The 17,694-nt window shown below is 39.6% G+C and overlaps 1 protein-coding gene across 1 annotated transcript in view; it reads right to left on the bottom strand.

Moving 5' to 3' along the window:
- VSIG4 (V-set and immunoglobulin domain containing 4) overlaps positions 1 to 11,723 on the bottom strand; it is a 41,502-nt gene extending 29,779 nt beyond the window's left edge. Inside the window, 4 exon segments of the mRNA XM_068962506.1 lie at positions 5,605 to 5,685; positions 5,688 to 5,885; positions 6,656 to 7,012; positions 11,609 to 11,723. Of these exon segments, the coding sequence (XP_068818607.1) occupies positions 5,605 to 5,685; positions 5,688 to 5,885; positions 6,656 to 7,012; positions 11,609 to 11,663 (691 nt within the window). The 5' untranslated portion in view covers positions 11,664 to 11,723.
- Positions 11,724 to 17,694: the final 5,971 nt, after the last annotated feature.

Below are 17,694 nucleotides of genomic sequence, written 5' to 3'. Positions count from 1 at the left end.
AAACTGAAAGGAAAGAAAGAAAGAAGGCTCAAATTATTAAAATGTTTGATGAAAATGGGGACATATCTACTTTGTAGAAGTAAAAAGAATGACAAGAGAATACCATGAATAACTGTATGACAATGGATTAACTAAGATACAAACAGTAATTTCCTAGAAATTCACAATCTATTGAAACTGAATAGAGAAGAAATAGGAAATCAAAAAAGCAGATTTTTAGTGAGTGAAAAGATTGGATTGCTAATCAAACAACTTCATATAAAGTAAAGATTAAGCCCAGGTGTGGTTTCACTGGTGAATTCTACAAATCTTTTTTTTTTTTTTTTTAATAATGCCAACTCTTCACTAATTCTTTCAAAGAATGGTTATGGTAGTACCTCCTAGCTCAGTATATGAGATCATTTTTATCATATCACATGGAATTGTATAATGACATAAAAACAAAAGAAAACTAAGAACCAATATTCCTTATGAATATAGATGCAAAACTCCATAACAAAATACTAGCAAACCAAATCTAGCAGCATATTAAAGGGATTCTGTACCATGATCAATTTATCCCAGGAATGCAAGATTGCTTCAACAATTGAAAATGAGTCAAGATAATACACTCTCTTAATAAAATAAAGAAGGAAAGAAATACACAATCATTTCAATAGACACAGAACATGACACGATTCAATACCTTTTGATTATAAAAGCACTCAAAAAGCTGTGAATAAGGAAATGTTCTCAACCCAAGCAACATTTACCAAAATAAAGGCATCTGTCATCATATTTAATGTTGAAATAAAGAATATTTTCTTGTAAGATCACAACGAAGGCAATGATTCCCATTCTTGCCATGCTTTTTTCACCATTGAACTGTAGGTACTAGCCAGAGAAATTGTGCCAGAATAACAAATGAAAGGCATCCAAATTGGAAAGAAAGGAATAAAATTATTTCTATTTTCAGATGACAAAATCATATAAAGAAAAACCTAAAGCATCCACAAAACAATGATTAGAGTGAATAAATGTTTTACAAAATTGTAGGATATAAGATCAATATACAAATATCAGTTGTACTTCTGCACCCTAGCAATGAAAAACCCAAAAATAAAATTAAGGAAACAATTTTGAAAACAAAAAGGTACCCAAATTGGAAAGGAAGAAGTAACATTCTTACTATTTGAAAAGAGACATGATACTGTATAAAGACAATCCTAAAGACCACCAAAAATCTTTTAAAATTAATAAATGTTTCAATGCCATTCTCCCAAATCATCCCACCGTCTCCCTTCCCCACAGAGTCCAAGACTGTTCTATACATCTGTGTCTCTTTTGCTGTCTTGCATACAGGGTTATCATTACCATCTTTCTAAATTCCATATGTATGCATCAGTATACTGTATTGGCGTTTTACTTTCTAGCTTACTTCACTCTGTATAACAGGCTCCAGTTTCACCCACCTCATTAGAACCGATTCAAATGTATTCTTTTTAATGGCTGAGTAATACTCCATTGTGTATATGTACCACAGCTTTCTTATCCATTCATCTGCTGATGGACATCTAGGTTGCTTCCATGTCCTGGCTATTATAAACAGTGCTCTGATGAACACTGGGGTACGCGTGTCTCTTTGGATTCTGGTTTCCTCAGTGTGTATGCCCAGCAGTGGTGTAATATCATATATGAAACGAATCACCAGTCCGGATTTGATGCATGATACTGGATGCTTGGGGCTGGTGCACTGAGAAGACCCAGACAGATGGTACGGGGAGGGAGGAAGCAGGGGGGTTCAGGATGGGGAACACGTGTATACCTGTGGCAGATTCATGTTGATGTATGACAAAGCATATACAATATTGTAAAGTAATTAACGTCCAATTAAAATAAATACATTTATATTAATAAAATAAAAATAAAAACATAAAGTCAAAAAAGAAATAAATAAAATTAATAAATGAATTCAGTAAAATAATAAAATACAAAATCAATATACAGAAATTTGTGGCATTTCTATATAACTCTCAGAAAGATAAGTGAAAAAAATAGTCCAATTTATAATTGTATCAAAATTAAAATACTTGGCAATAAATTTAGCCAAGATGTTAAAAGACATGTACAAAGAAAACTGTAAGACACTGACAAAAGAAACTGAAAACACAACTAAATAAGAAGATATCCCATTTTTCTGGATTGGAAAAATTCATATTTTTAAAATATCTATACTACACAAAATAATCTACAGATTCAGTACTATCCTTGTCCAAGTTCCAATGGTACATTTCAAAAAACTGAAACAAACAAGTCTAAAATTTATGTGGAACCCCCCAAAAATGCAGAATAACTGAAAACAAACGTGAGAAAGAAAAATAAACCTGGAGGCATCATGTTCCCTGATTTCAAACTATACTTCAAAACTATAGTAATTGAAGCAGTATGATAATGGCACAAGAACAGACACACAGATCAATGAAGCAAAATTGAGAGCCTAAAAATAAGCTCACACTTACATGGACATTTAATTTATGACAAAGGAGCAAAGATGTGAATAGAGAGGAGGAGCAAAGATGTGAAATTGGAGATTTGGAAGTAACTGATGACTCCAGTTTACAAAGTTATATTGGGCTAAATAAGGTGGGACAGAATAAAAACTACTTGTTTTAGTAGATTGGTAGTGGCCACGGGTGAGAGATGGGGTGGCAGACGTAAAATTTTATTTAATGACACATATGTTGAAATGAAGGTGTTAGTCACTCAGTCGTGTCCAACTCTTTGTAACCCCCGGATTGTAGCCAGCCAGGCTCCTCTGTCCATGAGATTTTCCAGGCAAGAATACTGGAGTGGGTTGTCATGCCCTCTTTCAGGGGATCTTCCCAACCCAGGGATTGAACCCATGTCTCTCTGTCAGATTCTTTACCATCTGAGCCATTGTGGATGTTATTTACATATATATGTACATTAGGCTTACATAATACACATATACATATATATTATATATATATGTGTGTGTGTGTATATGTGTATATATATATATATATATATATATATATATATAGTAGAGGATAATGGATGAAGCAGGGAGTTAGAGTACTTGAGGTTAAGAGCTGAGGTAAAGGATTTTTCTGTGGAGAAAAAGGTATATCTTACTCCGAGCCAAGAGGGAATGAGCAAGGGAATGTCGAAGCAGAGAGGGTGCTTGAAAGAATTCACATCTGAGGGTGGGGATCTGGATCTTCTCAAGTAAGGAGAAGGTGACCTCATTTTCTGGGAGCAGGGTTAAAATATGAAATAAGGCAGGAATTGTTCTGAATAGCTGCTATAAGGAATGGGACATAGATGAGGAAATTGATTGACAAATAGCACAGGGACAAGCAGTAGATGACAGAGCATGAAACTAAAGTGAGGCCAATGCATCTCTGTACTTTTTCCAGAATTGGGGAATAACACAGAGTGTGAAGTATATGTAGGACAGAGATGAATCAGGTGACCAGGCTTAAGGAACCATGTTGAGGTGGAAGAGAAGGCAGGTAAGGAAGCCAAGAGAAAGTAACTTGGATCAGAGAACAGGAAAGGATTTAATTTCTCTGGGCCTCAATTTCCTTATCCATCAGTAGAGGTCAGTTGTGAGCACTGCCTAACAGTTTTATTGCCTGTAAACATGGACTGGAAAAGGAATAGACAGGCTGATTGGTTGTGAGCAAGGTCATGCCTAAATGGGCTAGAAACAAAGAAAGATGAGAATGTTCAACTTGTCTTTTTATGAAGTACATTTTTTTTTTTTTTTTACTTTCTGGCCATGTCTTTCTTTGCTTGACCAGACTGTCATCTCTCAAAAAACTGGACCAGTGTCCATAAATTTCTCTCAGGATGAGACTGCCTTTATTCCTTCCTAAACTAACAGACCAAAACTTACAGCACACACATTCTCACTACATCTAAACTTTGGCAAACAAATCCCTGCAGGCCAAAGCCAAACAGGAGTCTCAAACCAATATCAGCCACTTAATGGGAAGTAGATGGGGAAACAGTGGAAGCAGTGTCAGACTTTATCTTTTTGGGCTCCAAAATCACTGTAGATGGTGACTGCAGCCAGGAAATTAAAAGACACTTACTCATTGGAAGGAAAGTTATGACCAACGTAGATAGCATATTCAAAAGCAGAGACATTACTTTGCCAACAAAGGTCCATCTAGTCAAGGCTATGGTTTTTCCTGTGGTCATGTATGGATGTGAGAGTTGGACTGTGAAGAAGGCTGAGCACCGAAGAATTGATGCTTTTGAACTGTGGTGTTGGAGAAGACTCTTGAGAGTCCCTTGGACTGCAAGGAGATCCAACCAGTCCATTCTAAAGGAGATCAGTCCTGGGTGTTCATTGGAAGGACTGGTGCTAAAGCTGAAACTCCAATATTTTGGCCACCTCATGTGAAGAGTTGACTCATTGGAAAAGACTCTGATGCTGGGGGGGATTGGGGCAGGAGGAGAAGGGGACGACAGAGGATGAGATGGCTGGATGGCATCACCGACTCGATGGACATGAGTTTGAGTGAACTCTGGGAGTTGGTGATGGACAGGGAGGCCTGGAGTGTTGTGATTCATGGGGTCGCAAAGAGTCGGACACGACTGAGTGACTGAACTGAACTGAACTGAACCCAAGTGGAAGGAGACAGTTTCTTACTTTTGTTACACACAGATATCCTCTGAGGATAATAATTTTCAGGAGGCTCTGAGGATAATCTCCTAAAGGAAGTTAGCTCTCAACTTGTTTTGGGAAATAAAAACCATCTTGGAATAAGTATCTTCCCTTCCAAGGAGATTTCTTGAAGGGCAACAAGATTCATTTGGCCATATCAATGCTGGGCTGTTCATTTAAATTCCAGTCTACAATCTTTATGTACACAATTTGCAGTGTTTCCAAATAATTCTGTAATAAACATTCAGACCTTGATTAGACTTCAACCAGAATTTGCATTTGGCTTTAGGGAAAAAGAGGGGAGATTTAAAGAAACTCTGCAGAGATCTGGGCTTTATTTCATAAAGCAAAACTGAACAATCAACCAACAAAATAAAAACAACAGCAGCAAAAAAAGAAAAAAAAAGGCACAACAAAAATGAACCAATAAAAAGTATCCCAAAAGGTGCCCAGAAACTGGTATAGGTTCAATCACGAGAGGCAATCAGACATAGTGGAAGAACATGAAATCTGAGTTCAAATCCTGCCTTGAACTTCCAAGCAGTAAGCCCCTGGACAAGTAGATTTCCCTTTCTGACTTGTAGTTTCTTCTTCTGTAAAATAAGAGTAGTGATAGCTATCTCATGAGATAATTGTGGGATTCATTGAGAAAACATGTGCAAACTTCCTGTGCATTGTATATGGCAAATAAAGGTACTTAGTAACTATTACTTTTCCCTTTACCATTTTCATCTACTTAACCTACAACATGACAGGCAATGTCTCCAGTGTTATTGCACCAGTCTAGAATTTTTCTTTAGTAAATGAACAACCTCCCCTCCCCACTCTGCCCCAATCGATTTTCTCTGGGATAAGGGCATTATGTTGATATATCTCTGGAGCAAGGTAGTCCACTGAGATTCTCACCAAGAAAGAATGTTGCTCACCTTTGATCACAAATTTCACAGTGTGACTGTGGTGCTCAGAGCCTAACCAGCCCTTGACAGTACAGAAATAGAAACCTGAGTATCTACCACTGCAGACTTCAAAAGTAAAATGCTGAAGATTCCTACTTTGATGGGTACTTGGTTGTTAGTCTATTCCTTATATCAAACATAATTAATGGGGGGAGAACCCCAAGCCTGGCATTGAAGGCTAATCCTCATTCCTTTGGGTACTGTGAAGCCACAGCCACTGTCAGACATCACTGTGTGTTTAGAAACAGGTACTGAAAAGGGAAGACAAAAGAGGAGGCTCTGGGAAGTTGCAAGGATATGAGAACACAAGGCTGTCATCCATGTTGAGTCTAGGGTTATGAATATCTCTGCAAAGGGAACTATAAAGGGCTACTGATGTGGGGTATAAAAGGGAATAAGACAACTTAAATGAAAAGAATTACCTTGGAAAAAGTATCATTTTGTATTATTTGGGGATTTGTGCTATCTGTAGTTAAAAAAATAAACTGATTAAAACAAAGCCCAAACAACTTTTTTGTTTTGGTTTCATTTTTCATTTTGCTTTGTTTGCTTGTTTTTGTTCAGGGTTTTTGGTTTATCTGAAGTTTTGGATGACCAGGGGTCAGATTTTTGTAAAATTGTCAAGCTAGCTAAGCTTATCTTGACTAATCCATGCATATCCTTCCCCAGAGTTTCTCTGCGAATATTTATACATTCTCTGATAACCTGATCAGATATACTTATTTTTATGAGTTTTAAGAGACTCCAAGGATACAATCAGGCTATGGTGCTGGAATTCCTGGAACACTTGAAGGAGTAGAGATTTGAAGGCCAGAAAGCCTTCCCAACATTTATTAAATTCTGCCACTAGAGTGATAACCCTGAGACTATCCTGTTCACTACTTCTGATTAGCACATATAGCTGAAGAGAGACTATGTAGAGGTAAACTAAGGTCTATGGGTTTCTCAGGACTTTCTAGGATTGCAGTCCTTTATTGGGTCTTTGCTTACCAGTACTTTCTTAACACCCATAGTAACTCACGTTTCTGGACTCGGAGTTCAACGATCTTATCTCTCACAACTTGGTTGCCATCAGGGGTCTGCCAAGTGACTTCACATGTGTAGTGGCTCCGGTCATCCATCTCCAGGGTATTCAGTTGGAGGGACACATCTCCTGGAACCTCATGATTTACATGCAGGCGGCCCCGGTACTTTGCTTGCTGAATATGGTCTCCAGAGGGGTCACGTAGAAAAATCGTGACTGAGTCAGATCCACGTTCTACCAGCCACTTTACTAAGACTTGTGTATAGCCTTGCAGAGGACCATAGGTACAGGGAATATTTACATCCCCTTTCCAAGGCCCTGTCACACTCTCAGGCACTTCCAGGATGGGATGTCCTGAAGAGGGGGGAACAGAAGAAGGAAGAAGACACAGATGGTACACTCATCTGAGATCAACGATGGCAGTGGCATGCTTCAAGAGGGTTCTGAGAAACACACCTTTAACTCATAGGTTCGGATTTCCCATGATCTTTTGTTCTCTGCCAGCTCTCTCATCAACCAGAACCAGTCCTTAGAAGGAAAGCCCTAAAGTTGTGTGTTTTTTTTTTTGTTTGTTTTTTTTGTTTTTAGCACTTGTGAGTTTCAGGTTCTTTTCCCATCACTTCCTTGCTTTGAAGTGACCCTGTGTAAGTCCATTTACACCATGGTGGACCTATTTATTTCATATATTATATAGAAATTCTGAATGGAATGAACTCTAAGGATCCTACAAAGTCTAATATTCTGCAAATCCATGAAAAAAAAACACTTTCAACATTTTCCAAAAGAAGTATGGGAGCAAATGCTGAGCAATCGGGTCTGAGCTATTTTACTGCATGTAATTATGTACTTGGAGAAATGCAGTGGCTTCAGGATTCAGAAAGAAAGGACTATCTACCCTGCTTATTCCTCACTGCTCCCTCCGAAAGGCTCAGTGATTGGGTCCTTGCAGTAAAATTATTTTCTGGAAGGGAAGAAAGAGGCAGGCAAAGGACAATTCTCAGGGTGGAAACTTGTATAAGATGCATTTCTGTTTAGCAAAATCATTAGTTATTGTTAAATGTTGAAAACATGCAATTTGTAAGCTTGATTTTTTTTCTGATTTCTATCCTTTCTTTATCCTCCTTTTGGTTTCTCTGAGTTCTCAGCAAAAGTACATTGGAAAATTTCATCTTGAGGAGGAATGGAGAGGAAAATATCTGGAAGAGCAAAGGCTCTGAGTATAATCCTAGAGCTGCCTGGTAGGAATGGTGGTAGGGCCAAAGGGTGATTGTTTCTTGGCTTGCTGAAAAAGGAAACTAAGGGGAAAAGTTGGGGGTGTTGAGAGAGATACCACCTTCCATTAACAATTTCCATCCATAAGCTTATATCTTGAGGATTTTGTGTTTTACTTAACTGGAGTCAGGAGCGAAGGATTGTATTTAGATATGTCTTTATATCTCTCTTAGGAGAGGTAGTTTCAAAGTGTAGAAAGTAAAAGTGTTAGTCGCTCAGTTATATCTGACTCTTTGCAACTCCATGGACTGTAGCCCACCATGCCCCTCTGTCCATAGAATTCTCCAAATAAGGATCCTGGAGTGGGTAGCCATTCTCTTTTCTAGGGGATGCTCCTGACCCAGGGATCAAACCCAAGTATCCTGCATTGTAGATAGATTCTTTACCAACTGAGCCACCAGGGAAACCCTTATCAAATAAATATTTTTATATAGCCTAAGATTCCCAGGCTTTAATCAAACAGACGAAAGATAGAGTGGGGGAATGTGTTCTGGCTCCCAGAATGTATTGCCAAATACCGGGGCTTCTATCAATGGGAACGCTAAAGTCTAGCCTTTGGCCTGTGCCCTCAACAGAGACTCTAGTAAAACTCCTTTACAACCTGCTGGGACCTATCGAGTTATGGACAGGTCATAGGTCATCCCTTGGTTGTAGGGAAACTAGAGAGGACACTTTAGCAACAAGGCAGCTTGGCAGTCAATGTGAAATGTAGGTCAAATTAAGAAATACTAATCACTTTCCTGGAAAGTTGGGTAGGGGAAAATCTATTTCAGGAAATTCCCAACTCTTGGGGACACACTTTGCCCATTATGGATCCTTGCAAACCACCAAATGGTGAGGTACTTGGTACAACAGGGTTTGAAGTACCAGGCAGGATGGAATTTGGAGACTTCCAGTATGGCATAGCTAGAAGGGCTTATAGAATCAACTTAGTCACATTCCCTCATGGTACATATGGACAAGCTGAGGCTCAGTGAAAGAAAGATGCTTACTCAAAGTCATACAGAAAGTAGGGGCACAGCCAAGCCTGGAAGACTAGAATGAAGTCTTTCAGATGCCACACTGCCTCCTTACTTTTTAAACTGATTAATCTACCAGCTACAACTGAAACAAGCACCTTCTTATCTGGATCTATTTGATATGGCTTAATAGTGCTATGCTAGGACTAGAAAATATCCTCTTGACAGCCTAAAACGTGATTCTCTCATCTGCCAACTGCTTTCTGAGAAATCTTTCCCACAACTTCAGAGCTTAGCTATCCTCCCTCATGAGATTGAATATTATTCAACTATTTCATCCCTTCAGAAGAAAGAAAAGGGCTGGGCATTGACTCAAAGGGTTTTGTTGGAAAGTGTTTTGACTTGAGAAAGAAGAGCTAGTACTGGGGCCCACACTAGTCCTGGGACCTGGACTTTAAAAAGTAAAGAGAACTGTGGCTTGTGTGATGATCCTAAAGCAAGGAAAGGCCTGGTTTGGGTGGTTATGAGATCTATTATGGGCTTCACTTAAAATTTTCATCCTCATATTATCAAACAGGCAGTGGGATCTTCTGATGACCCTGAACATCTCTGTCTGGCCTCTCTCCCCCTATCATAATGCCCACACAATAGAGAATTAGCTTACATAATAGATATTTGAAAAATGTTTATAGTATTTACAAATGCAAATATTAGGATTTATTTTTATTATATCAACATATGTCTTAAATCGAGATGCTTTTTAGAAGTGAAACCACAGTCCTCCAGAGTTGTCCACCTGGCAGGGTGTTTTGAGATCAGCCAAACTGATCTCTTCACTATACAGATGAGCTGGGGACACTGAGATTAAGGGAGAAGGAAGGTGCTATAGGCCAGTTTGTTCTCAGTCTCAGGTCTGTGGTGTAAGACTCTCCACACAAATGATAGACCTGCTTCTAGGTCTAAATGACCTCCACAGGCTGTAGAGGGAACAACACACACACACACACACACACACACACGTGATTTGAATTTAACATTTACAAAATGGTCCTCTGAGCTCCAGTCCTTTCTCTTTAATTCCAAGCTCAAATCAACTGATTTGGAGAAAGTAGAGAGGTGCACTCTAAAATGTATTAGAGAGTGAAAACATTGTAGTTGTAGAAAGAACAACCATTTTTAGGAGCATTAACTTTGTTGCTAATGCTCTGTGGCCTGGAACAAATTATTTTCCTTCTTGGGTGACTTAATTCAGTGTCTCTTCTAACTCTGAGGTTGTAGAATTTGATGGATGACAGAGCTCCAGGACAAGGTGACTTGATCTGAGTCAGTTATGGAAAGTTGGATTCTTTCTAACGACCTAAATAGCACCAAGTTAGCACCCATCTAGTCTATCCCTCTAAGGATATGGAATAAGCAGGGATGAATCAAGGATCCTTTTACCCTCTAGTGAATTTCACTTAGCTATTGCTCAGGCTTAGTTTCCTAAAGGGAGAAGGAAATGGCAACCCACTGCAGTATTCTTGTCAAGAGAATCCTATGGACAGAGGAGCCTGGAGGGCTGCTCTCCATGGGATTGCAGAGTCAGGCACGACTGAAGCGACTTAGCAAACATGCATGTATTGGAGAGGGAAATGACAACCCATTCCAATATTCTTGCCTGGAGAATCCCAGGGACAGAGGAGTCTGGTGGGCTGCCATCTATGGGGTCACACAGAGTCAGACACGACTGAAGTGACTTAGCAGCAACAGCAGCAGTTTCCTAAAAGGCTATTTCAGTTCTCAAGGATATAAATGAAGATACAGTAGGATTTCAGAAAATAATGCTGCTATGAGATAGTCAATCCTCTTTTGATATATAAGTCCAGCATTAAGTTGGACAAATTACCCCAGACAAATTGTGCCATGTCCACAGGGAAGTGAGTCATCCCAGGAAGTGATAAGAAACCAAGTCTTGTGAAGAACACTTGAAGAAGCTAAAGGTGTTTAACTTAGAGAAGAGATGAATCAAAGGAACGTTGTTTCTGTCCACAGCATTCTAAAGACCTGTCAGAACATGGAGAAGATATATTCTTTGTGTCTCCAAGAAACAGGGCTGGGATCCTTTGAAAGAAGACACAAGGGAATTGATTTAGTTCAACACAAGGAAGAATTTTCCAACAGTTGATTGGATAGACTAGATGGTCTGGACAGAGAGCGGATTCTCAGTCACTGCAAGTATGTGAACAAATATTCTGAGCACTTGTTCATAACACTGAATGGTGGATCTAGGTTACTTCTAAGGTCCCATCTAGCTCCTAACAACATTACTTATTCAGAGCCTGTATATCTTAACAAAGATCCAAACCGGGGAGCATAGAGGTAAACATATAGTGGTAGAATTTTAGGTGAAGGGCAATAAATGGGGAAGGGAATTAAATGATGTTGGGAACATTTTTTAATGTCCCTGAGATATAACAAATACTAGAAAATAATGTGTATGTTTTACAGGGGACGATCCTTTCCAGTTTCTACCCAAACTTATTTCCTGGCTTCCTCAATAACCTTCAACCACTTCCCTCCCTTCTGCCCAAAGCTGACAGAATCTGGAGCATTGGCTGAGAACAGTGACTCATTTAGCAGGTGTAGGCTTTCCTCAGTAGGCATTCAATCCCACCTCTCCCCACTCCCCCATTTTTGCCTGTGCCAAAAGTGGCAGCCAGACCCCCTTTTACTACTTTACCATAGATGACCACCAGTAGGTGGCTCAGGAGCAGCAGGCCCAGTAAGAGCCCCATCACAGCCAGAGCCACTTCTGTCCTTTCTTCTTGCCTCCTGATATTAAAAAGATGAACTCCTGATGGCTTCCAGAGTCTGTGCTTGCTTACTTCCTTTTCTTCCTTATATCTCTCACATGGACTCCCAGTCGCATCTAACATTCCCCTTCCTTCCCTATTTCAGTACAAGTCACATGAGCACCCCCTCCCTACCCTGCCTGGGGTTGGAGTTTTAACTGTGAGTGAAGCAATTCTTCCCGTTGCTAAAATATTGACTTGACTTTCCTTGCAGCCAATAGGAGTTTCTGGTCTTTGATTTTCCAAGCTGTGTTTATTGTGTTTCCTCAACAAGATGAGGTTGAGGAATAACGTTTGGGATGAGTGTGCTCCCTCCACTATGGGAGTATTTTCCTTCCTGGTGTGCCCAGGTAGAATAGATCAACATTGCTGGCCTATGCAATATTCAGCAGTCGTACTGTTAACCCCTGTCTCTTCAGTCTATGTAAATAAACAAAGAGTTGGGGATGGGTGTCTATGGGCCTCAGAATGCAAGAGATTAAGTTTATGAAAGATATTTTTATATATTAGTGCTTAAATAATTTGTAAGCTCATGAATAATGCTGTTATGGGGGAATATACCCCCACATCTCCTATAGGGGAAGCTTTCTCTGATAGCTCTACCTCTTTGGTGCTAAGGGTAAAGTTTCCGTTACTGCTCACAAGGAATCTTTTATTTATTTCTTTAGTTTGAAAGTTAGGTCTGACATCCAGTGTACTTGGCAATTGATTTGACAGTGGTATGCTCTATCAGATTGACCTTTTAAATGGTTTTACATTGATACATACACCTGACCCATAAGAGTGATATTAGGCCTTATGAGAAGCTTAATTACTTCTCTTCATAGGCCTCAGGGTGACTTTAAGTCCACTAGATGTCTACCTCTAGGTTTGGCACTGCTAACAATTCACTAATCTTTGAAAATGTAAACACTTCCAAGAGGGAAAATACACTCAACAAATTCACACTGAAGTGGGTCTCCAAAGAGAGACATTGTCTCCTCCACTCCTGTGTGTAACCACCCCTAGTGCCTGTCAAGGAGTGATTACATACAGATGATTTGAGGCTTGACAAGGGCTAAGAGGAGACTCTAGCATTTCATATTCTGCCATTATCACATGGGATTCTGTTAAGCCCCTCTGGCTTCCAAATTCAGTCTCTCCTTGGCTGTCCCTTGCTTTTTGGTCACTTCATTTAGTATACCTCACTGGAACTTTTAGTCATTCTTTCCCATCAGGTCATCACTCAGGGAACGCTGAACTTTGAAAAAACCCTGCTTTTGTATTTCCCAACCAACATCCTATTACCATCACCAGCATTCACACACACACACACACACACACACACACACACACACACACACACACACACACACACACCCCTCTTCACCTACACAATCTTTTCCTGATGAAAAGCTAGAACCCCATGCCCCCCTGGACTGGTGTCAATTTCTGTCTGGCCTGGTGATTGTATTATTGAACTGCCTCTTGCCTCTTGTTAGGATCTGCTAGATCTGACAATAAATAAATGTCCTCGAGAGCATGCACAGCATTTCTCTAGGGAAGACTTACAGTCCTGCAGTAGGCTCAGTAACTGCTGAGAAAGAAGAACATTGAAGGGAAAGTTAGAAATTCCATTGAAGGTGAAGTTAGAAATCCTGGAGACAGACCTGACTTTACATCTTTCTGAGACTTTAGACAAGTTAAATCTTTCTGTGCCTCAACTTCCCCAATTGTAACATGAGCATTGCTAAACTGGATATTTGTATCTTTTCTGATCTTTAAAAATCAAAGTATAATATACTTACAGTAACAAGAATAACAATGACAGCTACTATTTCTTAATCATTTGCTTTTCCAGGCACTGTACTAAGCACTTAGTGCAGATTATTTCATTTGGTATCTACAATCTCCTAGGTAGGTATTATGGTATTATTGTACTCACTCTTGTGTATCTTTTGTCATTCTATTCTTCCTTATGCTATTATTCTTTTTTCTTTCTAGAACTTGTCACTACTTGGCAGATTGTATATTTACTGGTTTATTTGTTTGTTGTCTGTCCACTCTAGAATGTAAACACTATGAAGACATGTTTGATACGATATCCCCAGTCCCTAGAAAAGTGACTAACATATGATAGATACTCAATAAAGATTTTTCATGAATGAATTGCACAAGTCACCATTTTAAAAATGAGACGGAAGCCCAGAATACTGAAATCAGTTACCTGTATAGAGCTACCTAGACAAGATTCAAACACATATCTGTATGTCTCCAAAAATGATATTGTTAAGCACAGTGTGTACAAGTACTTTGGGTTTTACTGAGCTGGAAGGAAGCAGTGGTGCAAAAAAGAAATCCACACAGGTCCTGCTCAAGAACATGCATACATATAAACCCATAAACCCATAAATATCATATACAAACATAGATGCATATACATAAGGACAAATACATATATGCATGTGTATATATGTGTGTGTGCTAAGCTGCTTCAGTTGTGACCAACTCTTTGTGGAACTATGGTCTGTAGTCCCCCAAGCTCCTCTGTCCATGGGGATTCTCCAGACAAGAATACTGAAGTGGTTTTCCATGCGCTCCTTCAGGTGATCTTCTTGACCCAGGGATCAAACTGGCAACTTTTATGTTTCCTGCATTGGCAGATGGGTTATTTATCACTAGTACCACATCAATTCACTTCAGTTCAGTCACTCAGTCATGTCCAACTCTTTGAGACCCCATGGATTGCAGCACACCAGGCCACCCTGTCTATCACCAACTCCTGGGGTTTACTCAAACTCACGCCCATGAGTTGGTGATGCCATCCAACCATCTCATCTTCTGTCATCCCCTTCTCCTTTCACCTTCAAACTTTCCCAGCATCAGGGTCTTCTCAAATGAGTCAGTTCCTCACATCAGGTGGCCAAAGTATTGGAGTTTTAGCTTCAGGATCAGTTCTTCCAAGGAATATTCAGGACTGATTTCCTTTAGGATGGACTGGTTGGATCTCCTTACAGTCCAAGGGGCTCTCAAGAGTCTTTGCCAACACCACAGTTCAAAAGCATCATCTTCAGCACTCAGCTTTCTTTATAGGCCAACTCTCACATCCATACATCACTACTGAAAAAACCATAGCCTTTACTAGACGGACCTTTGTTGGCAAAGTAATGTCTCTGCTTTTGAACATGCTGTCTAGGTTGATCATAACTTTTCTTTCAAGGAGTAAGCATCTTTTAATTTCATGGCTGCAGTCACCATCTGCAGTGATTTTGGAGCCCAGGGAAATAAAGTTTGCCACTGTTTCCACTGTCTCCCCATCTATTTGCCATGAAGAGATGGAACCAGATGACACGATCTTAGTTTTCTGAATGTTGAGTTTTAAGGCAAAATTTTCAGTCTCTTCTTTCACTTTCATCAAGAGGCTCTTTAGTTCTTTGCTTTCTGCCATAAGGGTTGTGTCATCTGCATATCTGAGGTTATTGATATTTCTCCTGGCAATCTTGATTGCAGCTTATGCTTTATCCAGCCCAGCTTTTCTCATGATGTACTCTGCATATAAGTTAAATAAGTAGGGTGACAGTATATAGCCTTGACGTACTCCTTTCCTGATTTGGAACCAGTCTGTCATTCCATGTCCAGTTCTAACTGTTGCTTCTTGACATGCATACAGATTTCTCAAGAGACAGGTCAGGTGGTCTGGTATTCCTATCTCTTTCAGAATTTTCTAGAGTTTGTTGTGGTCCACACAGTCAAAGGCTTTGACATAGTCAATAAAGCAGAAATAGATGTTTTTCTGGAACTCTCTTGCTTTTTTGATGATCCAGTGGATGTTGGCAATTTAATCTCTGGTTCCTCTGACTTTTCTAAATCCACCTTGAACATCTGGAGCTTCATGGTTCATGTACTATTAAAGCCTGGCTTGGAGAATTTTGAGCATTACTTTACTAGCGTGTGAAATGAGTGCAATTGTGTGGTAGTTTGAGCATTCTTTGGCATTGCCTTTCTTTGGGGGTTGGACTGAAAACTGACCTTTTCAAGTCCTGTGGACACTGCTGAGCTTTCCAAATTTGCTGGCATATTGAGAGCAGCACTTTTACAGCATCATCTTTCAGGATTTGAAATAGCCCAACTGGAATTCCATCACCTCCACTAGCTTCATTCATAGTGATGCTTCCTAAGGCCCATTTGACTTTGCATTCCAGGATGTCTGGCTCTAGGTTGGTGATCACACCATCGTGATTTTCTGGGTCGTGAAAATCGTTTTTGTATAGTTCGTCTGTGTATTCCTGTCACCTTTTCTCAATATCTTCTGCTTCTGTTAGGTCCATGACATTTCTGTCTTTTATTGTGCCCATCTTTGCATGAAATATTCCCTTGGTATTTATAATTTTCTTGAAGAGATCTCTGGTCTTTCCCAGTCTATTATTTTCCTCTATTTCATTGCATTGATCGCTGAGGAAGTCTTTCTTATCTCTGCTATTCTTTGGAACTCTGCATTCAAATAGGTATGTTTTTCCTTTTCTCCTTTGCCTTATGCTTCTCTTCTATTCACAACTATTTGTAAGGCATCCTCAGACAACCACTTGACCTTTTTGCATTTCTTTTCCTTGGCATTGGTCTTGACCCCTGCCTCCTGTACAATGTCATGAACCTCCATCCATAGTTCATCAGGCACTCTATCTATCAGATCGAATCCCTTAAATCTATTTGTCACTTCCACTGTATAATCATAAGGGATTTGATTTAGGACATACCTGAATGGTCTAGTGGTTTTCCCTACTTTCTTCAATATAAGTCTGAATTCGGCAATAAGGAATTCATGATCTGAGCCACAGTCAGTTCCTGGTCTTCTTTTTGCTGACTGTATAGAACTTCTCCATCTTTGACTGCAAATAATATAATCAATCTGATTTTTATACTGAACATCTGGGGATGTCCATGTGTAGAACTGTCTCTTGTGTTGTGGGAAGAGGGTGTGACCAGTGCTTTCTCTTGGCAGAACTCTATTAGCCATTGCCCTGCTTCATTCTGTCTTCCAAGACCAAATTTGCCTATTACTCCAGATATGTCTTGACTTCCTACTTTTGCATTCCAGTCCCTTAAAATGAAAAGGACATTTTTCTTTTTTCTTTCTTTCTTTTTTATTTTTGGTGTTAGTTCTAGAAGGTCTTGTAGGTCTTCATAGAACCATTCAACTTCAATTTCTTCAGCATTACTGGTGAGAGCATAGACTTGGATTACTGTCATGTTGAATAGTTTGCCTTGGAAATGAATAGAGATCATTCTGTCGTTTTTTAGATTTCACCCAAGTACTGCATTTCGGACTCTTTTGTTGACTATCATGGCTACTCCATTTCTTCTAAGGGGTTCTTGCCTACAGTAGTAGATATAATGGTCATCTGAGTTAAATTCACCCATTCCAGTCCATTTTAGTTCGCTGATTCCTAAAAGGTCAATGCTCACTCTTGCCACCTCCTGTTTGACCACTTCCAATTTGCATTGATTCATGGAGCTAACATTCCAGGTTCCTATGCAATATTAGTCTTTACAGTATCAGACTTTACTTCCATGACCAGTCACATCCACAACTGGGTGTTGTTTCTCTTTGTATCTATCTCTTTCATTCTTTCTGGTGTTGTTTCTCCACTCTTCTCCCATAGCATATTGGGCACCTACCAATTCATCTTTCAGTGTCCTATCTTTTTTCCTTTTCCTACTGTGTAAAGGGTTTCTCAAGGCAATAATACTGAAGTGGTTTGTCATTCCCTTGTCCAGTGGACCACATTTTGTCAGAACTCTCCAGCATGACCCATCCATCTTGGGTGGCCCTACACGGCATGACTCATACTTTCATTGAGTTAGACAAGGCTGTGGTCCATGTGATCAGATTGGTTAGTTACCTGTTATTGTGGTTTTCAATCTGTCTGCCCTTTGATGCAGAAGGGTAAGAGGCTTATGGAAACTTCCTAATGGGAGAGACTGACTGAGAAGGAAA

Source organism: Capricornis sumatraensis, chromosome X (genome assembly GCF_032405125.1).
Source record: "Capricornis sumatraensis isolate serow.1 chromosome X, serow.2, whole genome shotgun sequence".
NCBI classification, from domain to species: Eukaryota; Metazoa; Chordata; class Mammalia; order Artiodactyla; family Bovidae; genus Capricornis; species Capricornis sumatraensis.
Note: the sequence above shows the minus strand (reverse complement) of the source record. Positions and strands in the feature narration are given on the sequence as shown.